General features: G+C 37.7%; 1 protein-coding gene across 4 annotated transcripts in view; it reads left to right on the top strand.

Annotated features, from left to right (window-relative positions):
- GLCCI1 (glucocorticoid induced 1) overlaps positions 1–17,124 on the top strand; it is a 57,890-nt gene that overhangs the window by 13,497 nt on the left and 27,269 nt on the right. For all 4 annotated transcript variants that reach the window (XM_052801425.1, XM_052801416.1, XM_052801439.1 and 1 more), the window contains exons 2-3: positions 6,873–7,024; positions 15,847–15,933. In XM_052801425.1, coding sequence (XP_052657385.1) covers positions 6,873–7,024; positions 15,847–15,933 — 239 coding nt within the window. The remainder of the gene's footprint in view (positions 1–6,872; positions 7,025–15,846; positions 15,934–17,124) is intronic.

Below are 17,124 nucleotides of genomic sequence, written 5' to 3'. Positions count from 1 at the left end.
TACTAAGTTTAGGTATTTGTGTAGTGTTTAGGTTTGAAGTAATAACCTTACAAAGAAAAATACCTTCTAAAAATGTGAAATACTGAAAAATCTGAAAGGTTTGCAATTAGTGTTTTACCTACCTGGTGTCCTGCTAGAGTACAAATGTGTAGGTTACATCTGTTGAACAAAGCAGGCTTTTGTGTTATTAAATGCTTCATCTTTTGTATACAGGTCCTATACGTGCCAGCAGTAATTTTTGTTAGAAGAATAACTTAGTTTTAGAGACCTGAAACTTTCTTCCTTATAGTTTGTTTACTTTTCTGACTGAGATGAGAGCATTCTTTCTATCTTGATCTCTGACGATAACGTTGATTTTAAACGGGAGTTTTGCTGTGAACAAAGTCTGACTTCTGAAAGATATGCGCAGTCACATTTTACTTGACCTGTAGTTGGGTGGAATAGGGACATGAGGCAGAGACTGTGTTTCAACATACGTGCATAGGCAACTCAAGATTTTGGGAGTCAACTGTAGGTCCAATGAAATTCATATGCCTAATCAGATTCATCCGTCTGTCCCTCTTCCTCTGGGTATGTATAGCCTAGCTCTGAGCACTGCACCTTCCTGTGCAGTTAGGCAGGTAGAGCTGTACGTCCTTGAAGAGTCATGTATAAAACCTCCCTGATGGAAGGAAATGCCTTGATCTACCTGTTGGATTCAGTGACTAATCAGAAGACCACTTCCCTTTCTAGGTGGCTTTGTCATGGCTATAAGAGAGAACTCAATATAGTTGATTCCCAAAACCTGTACTGTGGGTCTTTGTCTACAATTTTCCTTTGAAAGATCAAGCTGGTTTTGTTTCTTTTGTTTTGCCAGTACAGGCTACCTCTTGTATTGATAGACTTGTTGTTTCATGCAGTTCAGTTTGAATTCTCCTAAGCCTTGTCAGGTACAAAACCGAATTTGCCCTGACTACCAAACTGTAAAATGACCTATGTGGAACACTGGCTCCCCTCTTTTTTTTTTTTTTTCTTTCTTTTTTTCTTTCTTCCTCCCCTGAAGAATCTTGGATGTAGAAAGCACATCATTCATGGACCTGGATCTCTGAAAATATCTCAGATCTCATGAAGTGGACTGCTTTCTGCTTGTTCAGTTTGGTTGTTGGAGCCTTGGTTAGATTATGGTGCTGTTCTGTGCCTTTAGTTGGTTTGACGTTACGGATAATGAAAAGAAATTAGGGTGGATTGTGTCAGTCTGTTTGGAACAGTTACTTCAGAATGTCATCCCCCTTCATTTTTAGTCATCCTCTGTCTTGCTTTCTAAAAATAGAAACTTGGAAATAATTTCTGAAGTTGGTACAACTGAATCAAAACCAGTGTGGTGCACATAATGAAGACAGACGTTTTACGGAGCTGAACATACAGTATTTTTAGAGATGTATGAAAAGGTAACTTAAAATGACTGTGTCTTAACTATGTCCTCTTAGAAATATCTTTTTGGTAGCAAAACACTGTACTGCATTTTAAGTGTTTGAAAAAGCTAGTATGTTGCTTTGTTTTAAGCTACTAAAGAGATTAAGCTTGTTTAATTTGAAATTGTAGAAGAAAGAGTGCAATAACTTCATATTTTTTCTGCTTAATTACATATTATGGTCTTGTGGGTTTTAAGTTGCTATTTAAAATCCTATTTTCTGTTATTTTCTATGAACAGTACGTGTCAAACAGTATGCTCTTTGTTGTTCTGCACCACTCTGAACCACTAATGCAGTCATTCCACCAGTTTGCAGATTGGGTCAGAAACAAAAATCCATCAGTCGCTGGCAACTGGGAAATGTCTTTTGAGCCAGTAGATCTGTCTTGTGGAGTAAAACTTCTAGGGACCCCAGATCCCTCATTAATCTTTTTCTTAAGAGATTTTGGCTCCAGTTACAAGAGAAAGCCTTCTTGAGAATGAAGATGGAAATATTTTTTGGAGTGGCCTCTAAATCCCCATTATTCAATCTTTTTCCTCACAAAGTCATAGAGACAAATTCTGCAAATAAACATGCACTGATTTGTCCATCTGCCTACATAATTGGAGCAGGAAATACCAGTCAAATATACATTCAGGAGTCAGTACAGTATCACTATATACTCGCTTAAAAAACAAAAAGGCAAAAAAACCCTTGACCAGACTCTTCAGAGACTGTGCCTCCTCTTGTATCTGAAAGTCTACTTTTGTAGTACTCTAGGAATCATTGTTCGAAGCAAGCAAGAGCAGAGGTATCCCTTTTCATGCTTGTAGAAGGTGTAACAGAAGAGGGGATTTTTGACTAGACCTGTGTGGGGCAGCCGCTGCTGTGGTAACCATGACCTAAGTGTTGGGCCATCGTTCTTGGTCGCTGTGGGTCAGCATTCCTTAATACTCAGCTTTCCATTTCTAGCTGATGATTTCTCATGCTGCGTTCCCATGTACTTCATTCACACAGGCACCTCTGAATCATTGGGTTTGTAGATTGTTGTGAATTTGCTGTCATCTATAGTAGGAATATCTTAGAAATACCTGATACTCCTTCGTAATGTGATATCTAGTCTCTGCATCTCCTTTGAGGCAGCCTGCTTGAACTCTGACTTTGGGGCTCTTGAGAATAGTCTTAAGCAGACCAAAGTGAGTCCTTCCAAGAGTCTTTAGTATTTTTGGAAAAAATTCTTTTGAAGTTATTAATTTCCATGGTAAAATCTGAAATTCTTTAGGAATGGATAAGACCTAAGCTTGGGACTCATTTCACTAGTAGCTTTGAAGGTGTACCAGAAGGTTCTGCAGAGTGCTAGCAACTGAACTGAAGAGAAGCAACATTTTGTGAAAATTTATTGTGGAATTTAGTACTGATATTTCATGGTGTCATGACTTGGCTGTCTCAGGTAAATAGTTTAAGTTAGTAGGTGAACTTTCAAGAAAAAATCAAGATACTACTGCAAGAATGTTGTGTAGCGTTTTGGCATGAAAGTGTCACAGTTAGCTGACATCGATAATGAGATGACAATATTAATATTCCTAGTTTTAGGGAAGAATTAATTTTATTTTTATTTCATGTTTTTCACTCAAGAGGAATCTGTGTCATCTGAGAAGTTCTTAGGATAATTTTAGTCTTTTTAAGCTGGATATATCCATGCAAGGATGTGAGCGGAAAAGTTTTGGCCAAATTTGAACTGAATCTGCTAATTGCTGAAAAAGAGATGGGAAGAAAAGATGCTGACAGATGAGCTCTGGTAGATTTAGCAGAAGGAGTTTTTATAATGGTACCAATGCTAGCTGTCAATCTTGCTCTTCTGCTGCAGGTGATTTTGCTCACTACACGCATGGCAGAAAGCATTATTTAAGCTAAAATGGACTGCGAACATGTGCAGGTTAGCTGCCTCTGTGTTGGACAGGAAGGCAATCTTTTCATTTTAGAGCTGTAGCAGATGGTTTTATTTGAGCCCTATGTCCTTTTCAAAAGAGCTGTCATGTGTTAGTCTCTTACTAAATTACATTTTGCTGGCAGAGAAATGGAAACCTTTTTTCAGTCAGTCTAGGTGGTATAACTAGAATTCTTTTGGCTCTCAATGCAGCATACAGAACCATAATTTCATGATTTCATGCAGTTTATTTTAGTTGATTCCTGCTGGGAGGTAAGATCACGCCAAATTTCACCAGCTGTAGTATTCAGGTAGACCCTTGTGTCATTTTGTGTAACATCATTTATAACTAGAAATGTGTAGCAATAGCCATTATATACATGCCATTAAAACTTGTGGCATATTTTAAATAACACATGAGGTATTTTGCCTTCCTATGAGCATACATCTTGCTTTTGTAATTTCGAGCTAACTTTTTCAAGTAATGTCATGCTGCTTAAGTGCTGTGTTCCTAACTTGTTCAGTCTGTAATTTTAGAAATTTCTGAATATTGATGAAGCCTTTCTGAATGCTGAAGTCTGTTGGCTAACTTCAGGAGCTGTTGAAGTGCTTCAGGTATCACATGGTACTTGCTGGATTTTTTTTCTTTTTCTTTTTGGCTTCTGTGAGAAAGCTGGAGCATGAGCTTTCCATCCGGAGAAAGTCGTAGGACTGGAGAAGGATATTCATGATAGTAGCATCAGAATCCCATTGGTAATGAAAGTTTGGGGATAAGTGAAAGTTCTGTAGTAGCTCCCTAGAGTAGCAGGAAGACAGACTTATAATGAGGTGAGAAAAAGCAAAATTAAGAAAGGAATCCTGAGAACAGTTTTAATATTTAGAAAACAATTTAAGCTGATCTGAGCCACCACTGTTGTGGTCCAGTTCAACGCTGTTCTCCACAGTATCCTGTCATCTTTAAGTACATTACTGTACAAGACAGTTTGTCAAATGCTAAGTTGTAGAAGTTCCTTCAAATTTCATGCTTACAGATCCCTTCTCCTTTATTTTTTATGATCTAAGGATATATCATAAAAGGATGAGAGCTGAAACTGTTATTGAACAGACCTCAGCGCTGCTGCAGCCCTGTTCCTTATGGCTCTCCTGTGGTTGTTTCTGCCCATTATATTATGCCAACTCTGCCTATAATGGGGAAACCCATGTATTTATGACTTTTTGAGGGTACATTTTAGCTTTCTTTATGTTTAACTCAGTGAATCACTTCACTAGGTGGGTTCACACATCTGTGCATGCCATCTCAAAGTAGATGGAAGGAACGCAGACAGCAATGGAATAGGGTTAGCATTAAATTAGTGTTAACTTGGATTGGTTTATGCAGTTGAGAAGTAGTTTGTTTCCTGTAATTCAAAGAAATACTGAAGAGTAGTAGGGACTTATGAGACTGTATCTTGAACTTTCCTTCTCCTGGCTTTAGGGTTTGACAGTGTCCTGCAGTCCACTTCCAAGATTACCATGGAAAAATATAAATGTAGTAACTTTTGGTGGTGTTTGTTTCCGTTCAGTTGTAATGCAATCATGTGAGTTACTAATGATGGGATTGCTGTTGCCTTTCCTCTGGGTGTAGAATAAGACACAGACCGTAGTTCATTCTCTGGTTGTATATATTTTAGTTGTGTTTTGGGCTTGTGTTTTCTTGGTTTTTTTGCAGCAAGACTTTTAAATGTAAAGTTTGCAAAGGTATGCTTAGTCCTTATTTCCTCATCTTCAGACATTGTCTTGCCAGTTTGTCTTTGCGTGGTCTCTAACTTGTTTTAAAAGTTTTTTTTTTTTAGAACACACTTAACTACTTACATATTTAACAAATTCCTGATAGTTTTTTGCATGTAATATGTATCAATGAACAGAGCTTTTGGAGAAATTTTCAAAACTCAGGCTACTTGAGAGAGTAGTGTAGTGCCATAGCATGACAGTGAATGTTGGAAGAATGCTTTGTAGGTATGCACCCTTTAGGTACACTTGTGTTTCAGTGCAAATGTAAATACTGGTTTCATGTTTAAAATTTGTCACCTTTATTTTGCATTTCAGGCTTCTTTACTTTTAATAGTTCAAAAATCTTTCTTAAAATGCAAATTTGTCACAATTGGAATCCTATGAGGATAGATCTGTTTGAAATTGTAGGGATTTGATTTATACATAAGGCAGTCAAAACAACTATATTATACAAAGCAGCATGATATACTATCATGCTTTAAATTCACAGCATTATTTAGAAGTCTTCACCTAAACTAAGTAGCTAATGAAGTGTTTCAGCAGCTCTACATTTCTTTAAAATGGTCTGTTTTAACATTATCATGTTCATACATCATACTATAAGCATGCTGTATTAGTGCAAGCTATACCCTAATCATTGTGCTGAATGCTATATAAAACATTGATGATAGAGTCTGCCTTTTGAGATCCAGCAATTCTAGATGATATACAAAGAGAAAATGCATGTGGAGGTCAGTGGCCATGTTTGGGCTCGGAAGTGTGCTAGCAGGTCTGCTTTCAAGTTCTGAGCAGTGAGTAGAGTTTTGGTGGGTAAGATCAGTGCATAGCATGTGAGTAACTTGAAAGTAATCTCACTTGCAAAATTCTTGTAGTAGGGGTGAGCAAAATAGACAGTAGCTGTAATGTAGGGCTTAGGTTGGCTTATGTGAAGTCTAGAAAACGAGTATATGAAGTAATTTCGCCTAGAGGACAAAGCAAGATGATCCAGAGAGCATGCTGTAAAACTGTTCTTTCCCACATCAATCTCATGAATCACCCTGCTCTCTGCTTTCCAAATGAAATGCAGGAAAAAGTGTTCCATGATCTAGGTGTGTGGGGAGAGAAGTACAGGGAGGAGTCAAAGATTGCAGGCGCTGTGATGAGTGAAGACAAACATGGTAGCTGCCTTGACCTGGGCTGTGTCAGAGGGAAATACACAGTCAGACGCTTTCAGCTTGCTAAGGCCTGTATTGGGATCTAGTAAATAATATGGAATGATATACGTGAGAGCAAGAAGTCAGATGTGCATCTTCTTAAGAATCATAGTTTTTGTCATGATACCTGTTCTAGTATTTAGAAAGCTAAGCAAGCTGACTTAAAAAACAAAACAGAGTAACCCAATACTGATACTATGTTATATTTTCTATTTCTATGTGTCTGGCTTTCCTGAGTTGTGTCATTGCTGTATTTAAATTTGCTTGATTTTTTTTGTTGATGAAAATATGTCACATAAGTAGCCCAGTTCTTTGCGGATATGAACACTGTAAGCGTTGTTGGTTTTTGTAACTGTTAAGTTCCCCCTTTTGTATTTTTTTTTTCTCCTTTGTCTGATGTTATTTGCTTTGATGTGATGGCATTCTTTTCAGCTTGGCATTTAGGCAAAGGTTTCTGATGTGTCCTTGCCATTGTGTGTCATAGCTAGCTTTTAACATTTCACATCAAATTTAGCCTGACTTTTTTGTTGATTTTGTTCTGGTTTTCTACAGTGGACAGGCCAAAATCCCAGCAAATCAGAACTTCTGGTACCATAAGGCGAACTTCTTCTTTGGACACAATAACAGGACCTTACCTCACAGGACAGTGGCCACGTGATCCCCACGTACACTACCCTTCATGTATGAAAGATAAATCTACTCAGGTAAAAGCTGTAAAACAAGACAACAGAGATGTTTCGTGTAATTGATGTCTTCCTGGTAATACTTCTATCACCTGCTCTGGAATCTTAGCTCAACTTAATTCTGAAGAAATGTGGATTCACTTAATTTATTATAAATTTGAAGCCCTAAAAATAGGTTACAGTGGTGTTTTTTTAATCGGTGTCAATTCAGTAACATGGGTATGCGACAGATAATATTTTTATGCTTTTAGAAAACAGCTGTTAAAAATAATTTTCTGTATGTGGGCAGATCTATTCAGGCTAAATAAGCAGATTTCAATCTCAGCCTTGTATCTGGTTTATTTTGAAGCTGCTATAGGCAAAATTATGCTGAGTGTTACTTGAAAAAAGATTTCATAATAGTAGTGGCTGACAAACTAAAGATTTTAATAAATCTGCGGGTCTCAAAAAGTGTATTGGGGGGGGTGGGGAGGAGAAGGAGAGCGGTTACTGTTAAGAAGAATTGATCAGTTTGTCACTAGAGGGGAAATCAAGAACAGGAAGCTGGGAGTGAGCATGCAGTATGGTCTTGAGATGTCCTCTCTGGTGCTTAGTAGTAAGAAAGACAAATAAAAATGCTCTGTGAAAGAGTTGTCTCTTGAAGCCAGACATCAGAACAAGAGCCTGACCACCAGCTACAAAGGGAAGGAAGGCTACTGAGGTTATTTATGGCCTGATACCCTTGGATACTCCTCAGGTCTCTGTCCTTAGCAGGAACGTCTGGCAGGTAGGCTGCTGTGGCATTCATAGTGCTCCGGTGCTCTTTGGCTAGAAAAGTGAGCATTGTTTCTTGCCTGATTCCTCCTCATGCTGGAGCTTGTTGCCCACAAAGATGATCACTATCAAACAGGTAAAAATATATATAAAATTCTAAAAAACCCAAATTACTAGCAAAGAAGTTGCATTATTGTTTTTCCAGTAGTGTTATTAGGGTATGGAGTAAGTCATCTGAGTTTGTATTCTGAAATAAATTGGAAACTAGAAGAAACTATCTATCTTTGGTTGTATTTTCAATCTACACGCTGTGTAGTTAAATCCGTTTTCTATCTCTTGTGCCATGATTCTGGTCCATTGTTATCATGGGTGTCCTGCAAAGCAAAATGGTACTTCTGACATCCTACCTTTTGCTTATAACTCTCTTTTGCCATTAAGAATTGTTTTTAATGGAAGCTTATGTTGTCACAATGCATGATACCTTTAAAATATCAAGGATTTTTCTGTCATAACTTCACTTGTAGGTGTATAGGTTTTGGTTTCTACTGACATGCAACATACTTGTCACCCATTCTGCCACCATTGCTTAGAGCAAACGCAGCAGCTCTTTAAATTGATTCTGGGTTTTAGTCTTTTCTGTAATACTGAATTTCTTAGGACAAGTTAGATGTAAAAATAATTTTCCACATGCAATGCAGGAAGTCCTCTGATGGGGGAAGGATAAGTGTAGAATGCTTAGAAAAGAAAAAAGATCTGTCTATATGTTCCAGAAATCCTATTTAATGAATTAGGGAATCTGATGATTAAAATTGTTTAAGGAAACTTCCACAAACTGTGGTGGGACCTTTAAGAAAATGCTGTCCTTATGTCCTATGCATTCATTTTGAAACCAGCCACCCAGTTTTAGCAAAAAAGAAGCAGCAGCAGTCATCTTTACTGTCATGAAAGATCTACCTAAAAAGCTCTTCATCCTGGATTTCCAAGGTGCCTTTCTTTTGCAATACTATGCCTTGAAAGTCTTTATGTTTTGAAACTATAATTTCCATTCAGGAGAGTTTTTGATAGCATGCTTTGTACTTACTGTATTTCTTAACCCCTCTTTTAAAACATATATCCATATCAAACTTCGCAAATACCCTTATGAATAGAAAATTTAGAATATTTAAACATTCACAAACAAACCTTTTCACTAGTTACAGAAAAGAGAAACAAACTTGTTCTATAAATATTTGAGCTCCAAGCATTTGGCAGTAAAATTGCTTTCCTAGTGAGCTCAAGTAAGTGTTTAGGTTATTTGACCTGTTGGTTGCCACCCTTTGCCTCATTCAGAAACAAAGCTCAGGGAGGAAAAAAAAAAAAAAGAAAAAAAAGTTGTTTTACTTTTTCAGCATAATCAAATGTAACAGAGAGGAAAGGCAGTACTGTTGTTGCTACAAGCCGTAGTATTACTTCAAAGGGATAAGGGCAGGGAGGTTTTGTGGTTTGGATTTGTGTGGATGTCTTCTAACAAGGAATTATATTAACTGTCTTTTTATTCAAATTATGCAAAAATCAAGCATTTAGCAGTGTTTAAGTTAGGTTGAAAAACGTGTGTTTTGAGTACTCAGGACTATCTGAATATGTAAAATATAACAAGCATAGTGATTGGCACAGTGAATTCCAGGTTGTTTTTTTTTAAATAAAATGTTCACTGGGGAGACTTGTAGATCATCATAAAATACTGGCTTAGTTATGTTTTGGTTGTGTGAGGTTGTTTTGTTGTTTGAGCTCTGTGTAGTTTGAAGTGTATCTAATTTCAAGAGCTAAGGATGAGTTCCAAGTTGTTGATAGGATGCATGCATGGCAAATTAAGTTAAATTAAATTAAAACCTTGCTCTTTGCCTGAGTACCAGCACAAGTACTTCTACTACTTCATGTCTGTTGGCTAGGTAACAGTTTAGCTCATGGGAGTTCATATAGTGTACAGTAGCTAAAAATAATAGTGCTTGGTAGTTTAGCAGAGTGGAAGATGGTAACAAACAAAATAAAAAGATAACAAAAATCAATAAACCATTTTTTTTGTATGAGCATGTTTCACTGGAGAATAAATTATCTCTTGTTTTAATTCTGAAGTCAGGAACAATACTGTCAGTATAACTTCCATTGTAGGTGGAATAATTATTTCTCTTTCAAGGGTACTTTTTGTCCCTAATTAAACATTAATTTAAAATCCAAATTTTGTGCAGTTTCATGAAGGTGGTGATTATGGCTCTTCCAGGTTTCTTAGAATTATTGTATGTAAAAAAAAAAAAAAAAAAAAAAAAAGTCAGATTCTGGTCTCCACTGTGAACCTTTAATGAGTGTTATTCCAAGTCCTTGTTTCCCACTTAAGTTCTTTGAACCTGTGTAGTGCTCATGAATAAAATGTTTCTTCTTTCTCCAAAATTAAACCAGGATTTTTAAAAAAGAATTCAGTAATACCTTATTCTTTAGAGGAAACAATTTTGTTTGTTTGTTTTAGTTTCTGTTGCATCCTGGAGAATAGTAACTATAGTTCATGTTTCTGTGTCCCTCTTACCCACCTCAAGTGTTTTGACTGAAAACACTGAAGAGAAGCGAGGTTGTTATGTTTGCTTTTGGAAAAATATACTATGACACTACGCATTGTGACATCTATACAGTTCCATATTTCTCAGAATTCTGCATGCGTTTATGTTCGTGTGTGTATGTGTGCATGTGCATATGACTAGCTGATCTTTAAGGAGCAGCAAGTTTTGGATAATCAAAGGTACACCATTTTATTCAGAAATGCAGGGAAACTTAGTATTATAGGAAGTTATTATACGTGTTGATATACTTTGTGATCCCCTTCCTGAGTGCCTCCACCGTCCTACTCCCCTCTCCTTTTCAGTAAATTTGAACTTTTCATTAAGGCCATTTAAAACTCAGTATAGCTTCCTTCCCCATTTTTTCAGTCTCTGTTGGGAGCACTGATGGAACAATTTTGTATACTTCTCCTTCATGCTATACATGTAAGTATTCCCCCCTTCCTAGTGTAAGGAATAATTCAATATTGAAATGGTTACGCCTAACCTCAGAATCTTCAGAAACATTTGGATAATCGTCTTAGTTTATTAATATAATTATTTGGCAGTAGCTAAATAATTTAAAAGATTCTTATAACATTAAAAAGGAGAGATTAAAGATAAACATGATACTGATGTAAAAGATATTGCCACTTAAAGTTCGTCTGTGTAGTCTTTCTTGATCTAAATAATACAAAGAAAAGAGCAAATGACCGAGTGGAATATGATTCAGTGATTTCTCCCCCCCCAGCTGACAACTAAAATGATTCCAATGTGCCTGGATATGCCTTTTTCATTGTACATGGCAATTATGTATTACACAAACAGAAATGAAGAAAGCTTGCAAAATGCGTTTCAGAATTTTTACTACTCTCTAATCTAAAGAATAATGCAGAGTTATTAAACTGGAATGCTTGGCTAAAATATATTTTTGTTGTTCTTGTGTGTGGGTCAAGGCTTTAATGTTGTTACCTCTCATTAGTCACCTGAGTAATGTTTTGTTTTCTTTTGGGTAGAAATTTTGTTGCTTAAAAATTAACATCAGGAGGCTCAACTACATGAAGCTTTTTCATTGGTGTATTAGTTATCATTGCTTTCATGGGATATTTTAATGACATACTTTGGGTGGAAGGGACAAGGAGGAAGAGATATGTGTCATATAACTATGAATTTATCATTCTAACTTTTCTTAACCTGTCTGATGTTTAAGAGGAGTCATCACCTATAGTCAAATTAACTTCTAACTCTTTAGGCCATTTCTTTCTGTAAAATTTCTAGAGGGCCTTTGCTTTAGAAACATCTGAGACTCATAAGACTTTATCTTCTAGTGCTGTTGTTGCATTTCTTTTGAATGTTTAAGTTCTGCGAAAACATTATTGCTTCCCCTGTAAAACGTAGACTTGTATTCTTAATCTTTGCACCCATCCCCCAATGTAGTTAATCTGGAACGCAGGCTAGATATAGTAATTTGACTGAAAGGCTGGCAATAAAATGTGAGATATTTAGAGTAATTCAGTCTGATGTCTAGGTTTAGGTAGGTTGGTACTCCATTCTGATCTAAATGAAGTGGAAAGAATGTAGGTGTATATCCCTGACATGGGTGGAAAAGCAAGGCAAAATTACCAGGCGTGTTGGAAGAAATGCTAATCTCTACAAGGTTGGGTGAGTTGGAACAATGGTAATTGTGATTTACGTTAAGACTGAAGAGAGCAAACAGATGTGGTGTTCTCAGCATGTCCTATCCCATGCGCATTTTAAGCATTGTGTCAACTGAAACTGGGACCACGAACCTTCACATTTCAAAATACCAGCGATTCCCCTCTTGAAGCTGCAGCATGCGTTACTTAATGTTTTCAAGGTTCTCCTTCTAAAATGGTTTAAATCTTAGTTTCTGAATATACTTTTTCAGGAATAATCCTTCAGTTTCATGAAGTTCAGTTCATACTTAAGTGATGCTGTAAATTTGTTTCAACTCTGAAATACTACCAGTTTCACAGATAGTGCCTATGACTTCTCTTACTGTGTTTCTGACTTGAGGTGCAGCAACTTTGGTTTTGTTTATTGTGATTCAGAAATTTTTCTTCAAATCCAGTTTTGAGTTACTTTTTTTACTTTCATTATGTTTTTAATATGTTCTAACATATGGGAATTACACTTGCAGCTTCAAATGAAGGCTTCCATGGATAAGCCTGTTTTGTAGAAGTTGTAGATAAAGATGTGAAAACAATTTTCGTGAAATATCAAGGGTGCCGTATACCTCCCATCTTATCTGTGATGTAAATTACAACATTCAAGTGAGATATGAGGTGCTCATACATGAGCTAAACTTACAAAAGCAGAATTTCTGTTTGAACGTTGCAAGTGTGGGGTTCTTTTGTTTGTTTGTTTGGTTTTTTTTTTTAAAAGCTTTTGCTTGAATATAAGGAATTTGGGTTACAACCCCAAAACATGTCTTCATATAATGTGGGTTACAATATATTATAAGCAGCAATTTCTAGGGTTTGAAGACGACTAGCTTGCTATAATATTCTAGTAACTGCTTATGTTGTGTTATTTTGTTAACCTTTTTTCTTTTTTCCATCTCAATATAAATAGCACATTAATATAACATTGCCTGACTTCAGTGCTGTGCTAGGAACATCATACAGTATTTGTAATCTAACACTGCAAATAAAATTGAGGGACACAAATAGTCTGCCCCCTGTATACTGATACTTTTATGTATATTTTGAAAGGTTGTGACTTGACTCAATTTACCAGAGGTTGAAAGCAACTGTGTAATGCTTGTCTCAAGGGAGATAGTATTTGAGTGGAAGAGAGTGTTAAAGCATATTTGAGAAAGTACAAAATTTAGTATTAAGTGAATTAATGTTATGTATTTGTTACTTTTGATTTCTGATTAAGTCAACTGCAATATAAGGATTCCTACCCCTCTCTGCTAAGTCACCAGTGTTGTTGATGGAAGTTCTTCAGGGTGTTGCTATTAGTTTGTTTTTTGTCCTTGCTATCTGGATTGGTATCTGTGCTTATTAAAAAATACAGGCAAGCTCTTGCTTTCTACATATTTGTTTTGTTTTGCTTTTTAACAGTTTACTTTGTTGAGAAACTCACTTTGGCTTTTTAGACACTTGATGCCTTTTTTGTTCTGTTTATTAAGCTGTAGTTGAAAGGCTATGAGCTTGTAGCGATCCCTGGTACACCCTCCTGCACTACAGGTATATATTTAAGCACCTGAAATGCCTGTTTCTACCTCCTCCTGGAGTTGTTCCACAAACTGTGGAGCAGTGTTGTATTCAGAAAACACTCTTTGGAAGATAAATTTTCCAAGAATTCCCTTTGCACTGATGTTTTTCTGGTTTTGTATCAGGGTATAGTTCCAGCTGTACTTGAGATATAGTAAAATACTTTAAAAAAAGAGCAATTTAAATTGGAAAGTAAATTGTAATAGATTGTGAAAGCCCATGATTTTGAAAAAGGACCAAATTCCCCCCCCCCCCCCCCCCCCCCCCCCCCCGTTTTCTGTAGTTCTTTAGAAATCTGCAAGCCACTTCAGGGTTTAAAAAATATTTAAAAGCAATACAGTGTCTTTCACACAAATTTCAGGGAGGTGGTAAGTACCCAATCTGCAAGAACAAGTAATTATTTAGAACATGGCTCCGCTAAAATGCAGAGTGAGTGCATGCAAACACAGGTAGCACGTGTGTGGTAGAAGTTCTGCTTTGGGTGATGAGAGTCATGGGTTGCCTGGCTGAGGGACTCCCATGTTTTTCTCATAGTTTTAAATAGCTGTTTTAACTCTTCACTCTTGATTTTTTTTTTTTCATAACCACATTATCTTCTGGCTTCTTCCCCAGACCCACACAAAGAGAGTCATATAATAAATACACAGAACCCTAACTTTTATAAAGACTTGCTTTTTCTTTCCTGGGAACATGCAGCAAAAACTTTGTTACTGATTTTTTCCATTTTGCTTTCTGATGACCCACGCAGCTTGCTGGGCCTTTGGTGGAAGTATTCCTCGTGGTGTAAAAATAATGGAGAAAAAAACCCACCAAAAATATGGAAAGTGCAGGGCTAGCAGAAAACACAAGTGGAATACATAGGCCTGTGCACACAAAATCACTTAGCACTTTAAATATTAACACTGAGGAGTTAGGTGCTGGGCTGTAGGATGTGAAATACTATGGCAGCGCAGTGATTATGAAGGCATAGCCTGTGCTCTGAAACTACAGTTCAGTGCTTAATGGTACCAGGCCTGGCCTGGCATGCTTGGCTTGAGTGGCCTGGCCTCAGAGGTCTGCTTCCACCTCCCTTGGCAGGGCAGCAAGGGTGAGGAGCTGCAGCTGCTGGTTTTGTGGTGGTCTCCAAGGCGATGCCCAGTCTCTTTCCTGAGCAGAACAGTGTCTGCTATGTGTGTGGGTACTACAGAAGTTTCTAGACACTAGAGAGGAAGCAAGAGCAAGGAAAGCTGTGGAGGAGCAGGGTTTCCATGCATGAGAAGGAAGTCCGGCAGGGAGGTGGATCCCAGATCCTACCTGTCCTGCTGGGTTGGGGTCCCATCTGCCTTGGGGAAGTATCGGCAGTGGTCCCCTCCCTGAAAAACCTCACTGCCAAATTCTCATTGTTTTCAGTGGTGTAGTTTTATTTCTTGTGGCCTTATTGTGAAAGATTCAGCTAATACTGGTAGGAATTGTTGGGGAAAAAAAAAGCCTTTTCACAAATTTATATATGTGCCTATAGCTCTGAGTTTTATATGGTTCATATCCCAAACTCTCCCTGGATTTTAGATGTCCCCATTGCTCCTCTGGCACCCGTTGACTCCCTTGTTCAGAAGTGCTGGTGGATACCCTCAGTTTTCATCATAGTCTAGTGGTGAATAAGGACAGGAGTTGGGAGATCTGGCTTCCAGACCCTTCTCAGTCTTTGGGGCTTAACTTTATAGCTCCTCCATCCAAGGACGGTCCCCAAACTTCTGGGCTTGCAGACAAGGCTGGAAAAGGCCTGCCCTTCACTGTTCTGCTCATGTAGGTCAGTGCCAAAAATAATAAAAGGTGTATCAAACTCTGTATCAAGTCAGAGTTAGCAAGAAGGAATTGATTACATGGCCCAGTGATTAAGACAGACAGGTGGGAGAAGTGAATCCTGGCTTTTGGTGTCTGAGTTTGTGTATTTTTTTTTAATCTTGTGGTTTTCTAAACTGTCCACTGAGTGAAAACTAGAAATGGATGTCAAAGCGCAGATGGGAGTAGCCAGGTAAGGCTTTTTTTGTGATTGTGAGGCCTCTGATTCCTTCTTCAGTAATGGGCGTTGTCTCATCCTTTGTAAATGCAAGTTTACAAAGCCTTAGTTTTCTACATTGTTTTTTTATTTGAGACTATTACTGCTGCATGTCAGATTCTGAAATTTGTTCTTCATGTATAATGCCTGAACTCTGACACTGCAGAAGGAGTAAAGCATTAATTTGTACCGTAAGTTTTTCTTACCTGGAGAATTCAGTACAGTATATTTTCTTTTTTTTCCCTCTAGACACCTAGCTGTTGGGCTGAAGAAGGAGCAGAAAAGAGATCACATCAACGCTCAGCATCATGGGGAAGTGCTGATCAACTAAAAGAGGTGAGAAGTTTTGCACAATTGGAGCCTTTCAAGTTTTGATATGCCCAAGGTATTTTTTAATCCCTATCTGGAGTCCAGGAAACTGCACCCTTTCCCTCCCCTGTGTTGCTTTTGAAACAGGTTTTACCCCCAATGTAACAGTTGTTTCGAGAGTGGTGATTACTTCATGCCTATTGGATTTCCTCTCTGCCTACTACACAGTGTTGGCTGGGAAGGAGTAGCCTGAGTGAGTTCTGAGGAACCAGTTGCTTACTGATTTTTCTGTTCAGAGTTACCTTAACTAGCTTTCTGTTCTTTAACGCTGCTCTCCTGAAAGAGACAACGTGTAAGTCAGTGTGTTAGCATATTCTTGTTTAGAAATTTCTTTCAAGTTTTAGGGTGGAGATAGAGAAGACATCACTTTCACAAATGGAAAAGGAGGGTAAGTGTTGATACAGTAATGGTATGATTACTTGAAATGCTCTTTAATCATATGTATTTTGCTGTAGACTACAATTGCAACTAGAAAGAACCCACCAAAAATGAAGTGGATTTGCATCTTGGGAAAGTGATGCGAAGTTTTTGTTCCAGTGAACTCTGTTCTGTCCAGAGTTCATGTAACTCTAGCTCTGTCCAGTACCTAATAACTGGCCTGCAGTCAGCCTCATGCCCCTGTCAGGAAGGGTGCAGCCTCTTTTCAAGAGCTACACCTTTGTTTTTAGGAAATGAATCTTGCAGTGTGTTCTCATGGTGTGGGACTTTTCCCTGATACTCTGGGCTTTTTGCATCCTCTCTGCTGGCTCCCTTTTTAATAGAACATTCAAAAATTAGAAGAAATGTGTAGGTTATCTGAGGAGGTGATGTTACTGGCAATATATAGCCCTCTTCCGGACAGCCATTGATAGGAAGAATAGTTGTCAAAAGGAGTGATGTAAGTTTAATTACTTGAATTTTAAAATCAGATTTGACAAATATGGAATAATCTTGCATTCCAGTGGTGACAATAGCCTCATTTTTAAAGATGAGGACCTGGGCCAAAGAGAGGTCAATCCAATGAGGGTTGTCTGTTCCCATCTCCTTGAGTACCTGTTATGAAACCCATCACAGCTGATTTATTAGTACGTGGGCCTTCAGTTGCCTGGGTGACTTCATCTGCAGCTGTGAGGAAGCACTCAGAATCACAGATTAAGTGCCCAGAAATTAGCACAGAAG

Source organism: Harpia harpyja, chromosome 1 (genome assembly GCF_026419915.1).
Source record: "Harpia harpyja isolate bHarHar1 chromosome 1, bHarHar1 primary haplotype, whole genome shotgun sequence".
Lineage (NCBI taxonomy): Eukaryota > Metazoa > Chordata > Aves > Accipitriformes > Accipitridae > Harpia > Harpia harpyja.
Note: the sequence above shows the minus strand (reverse complement) of the source record. Positions and strands in the feature narration are given on the sequence as shown.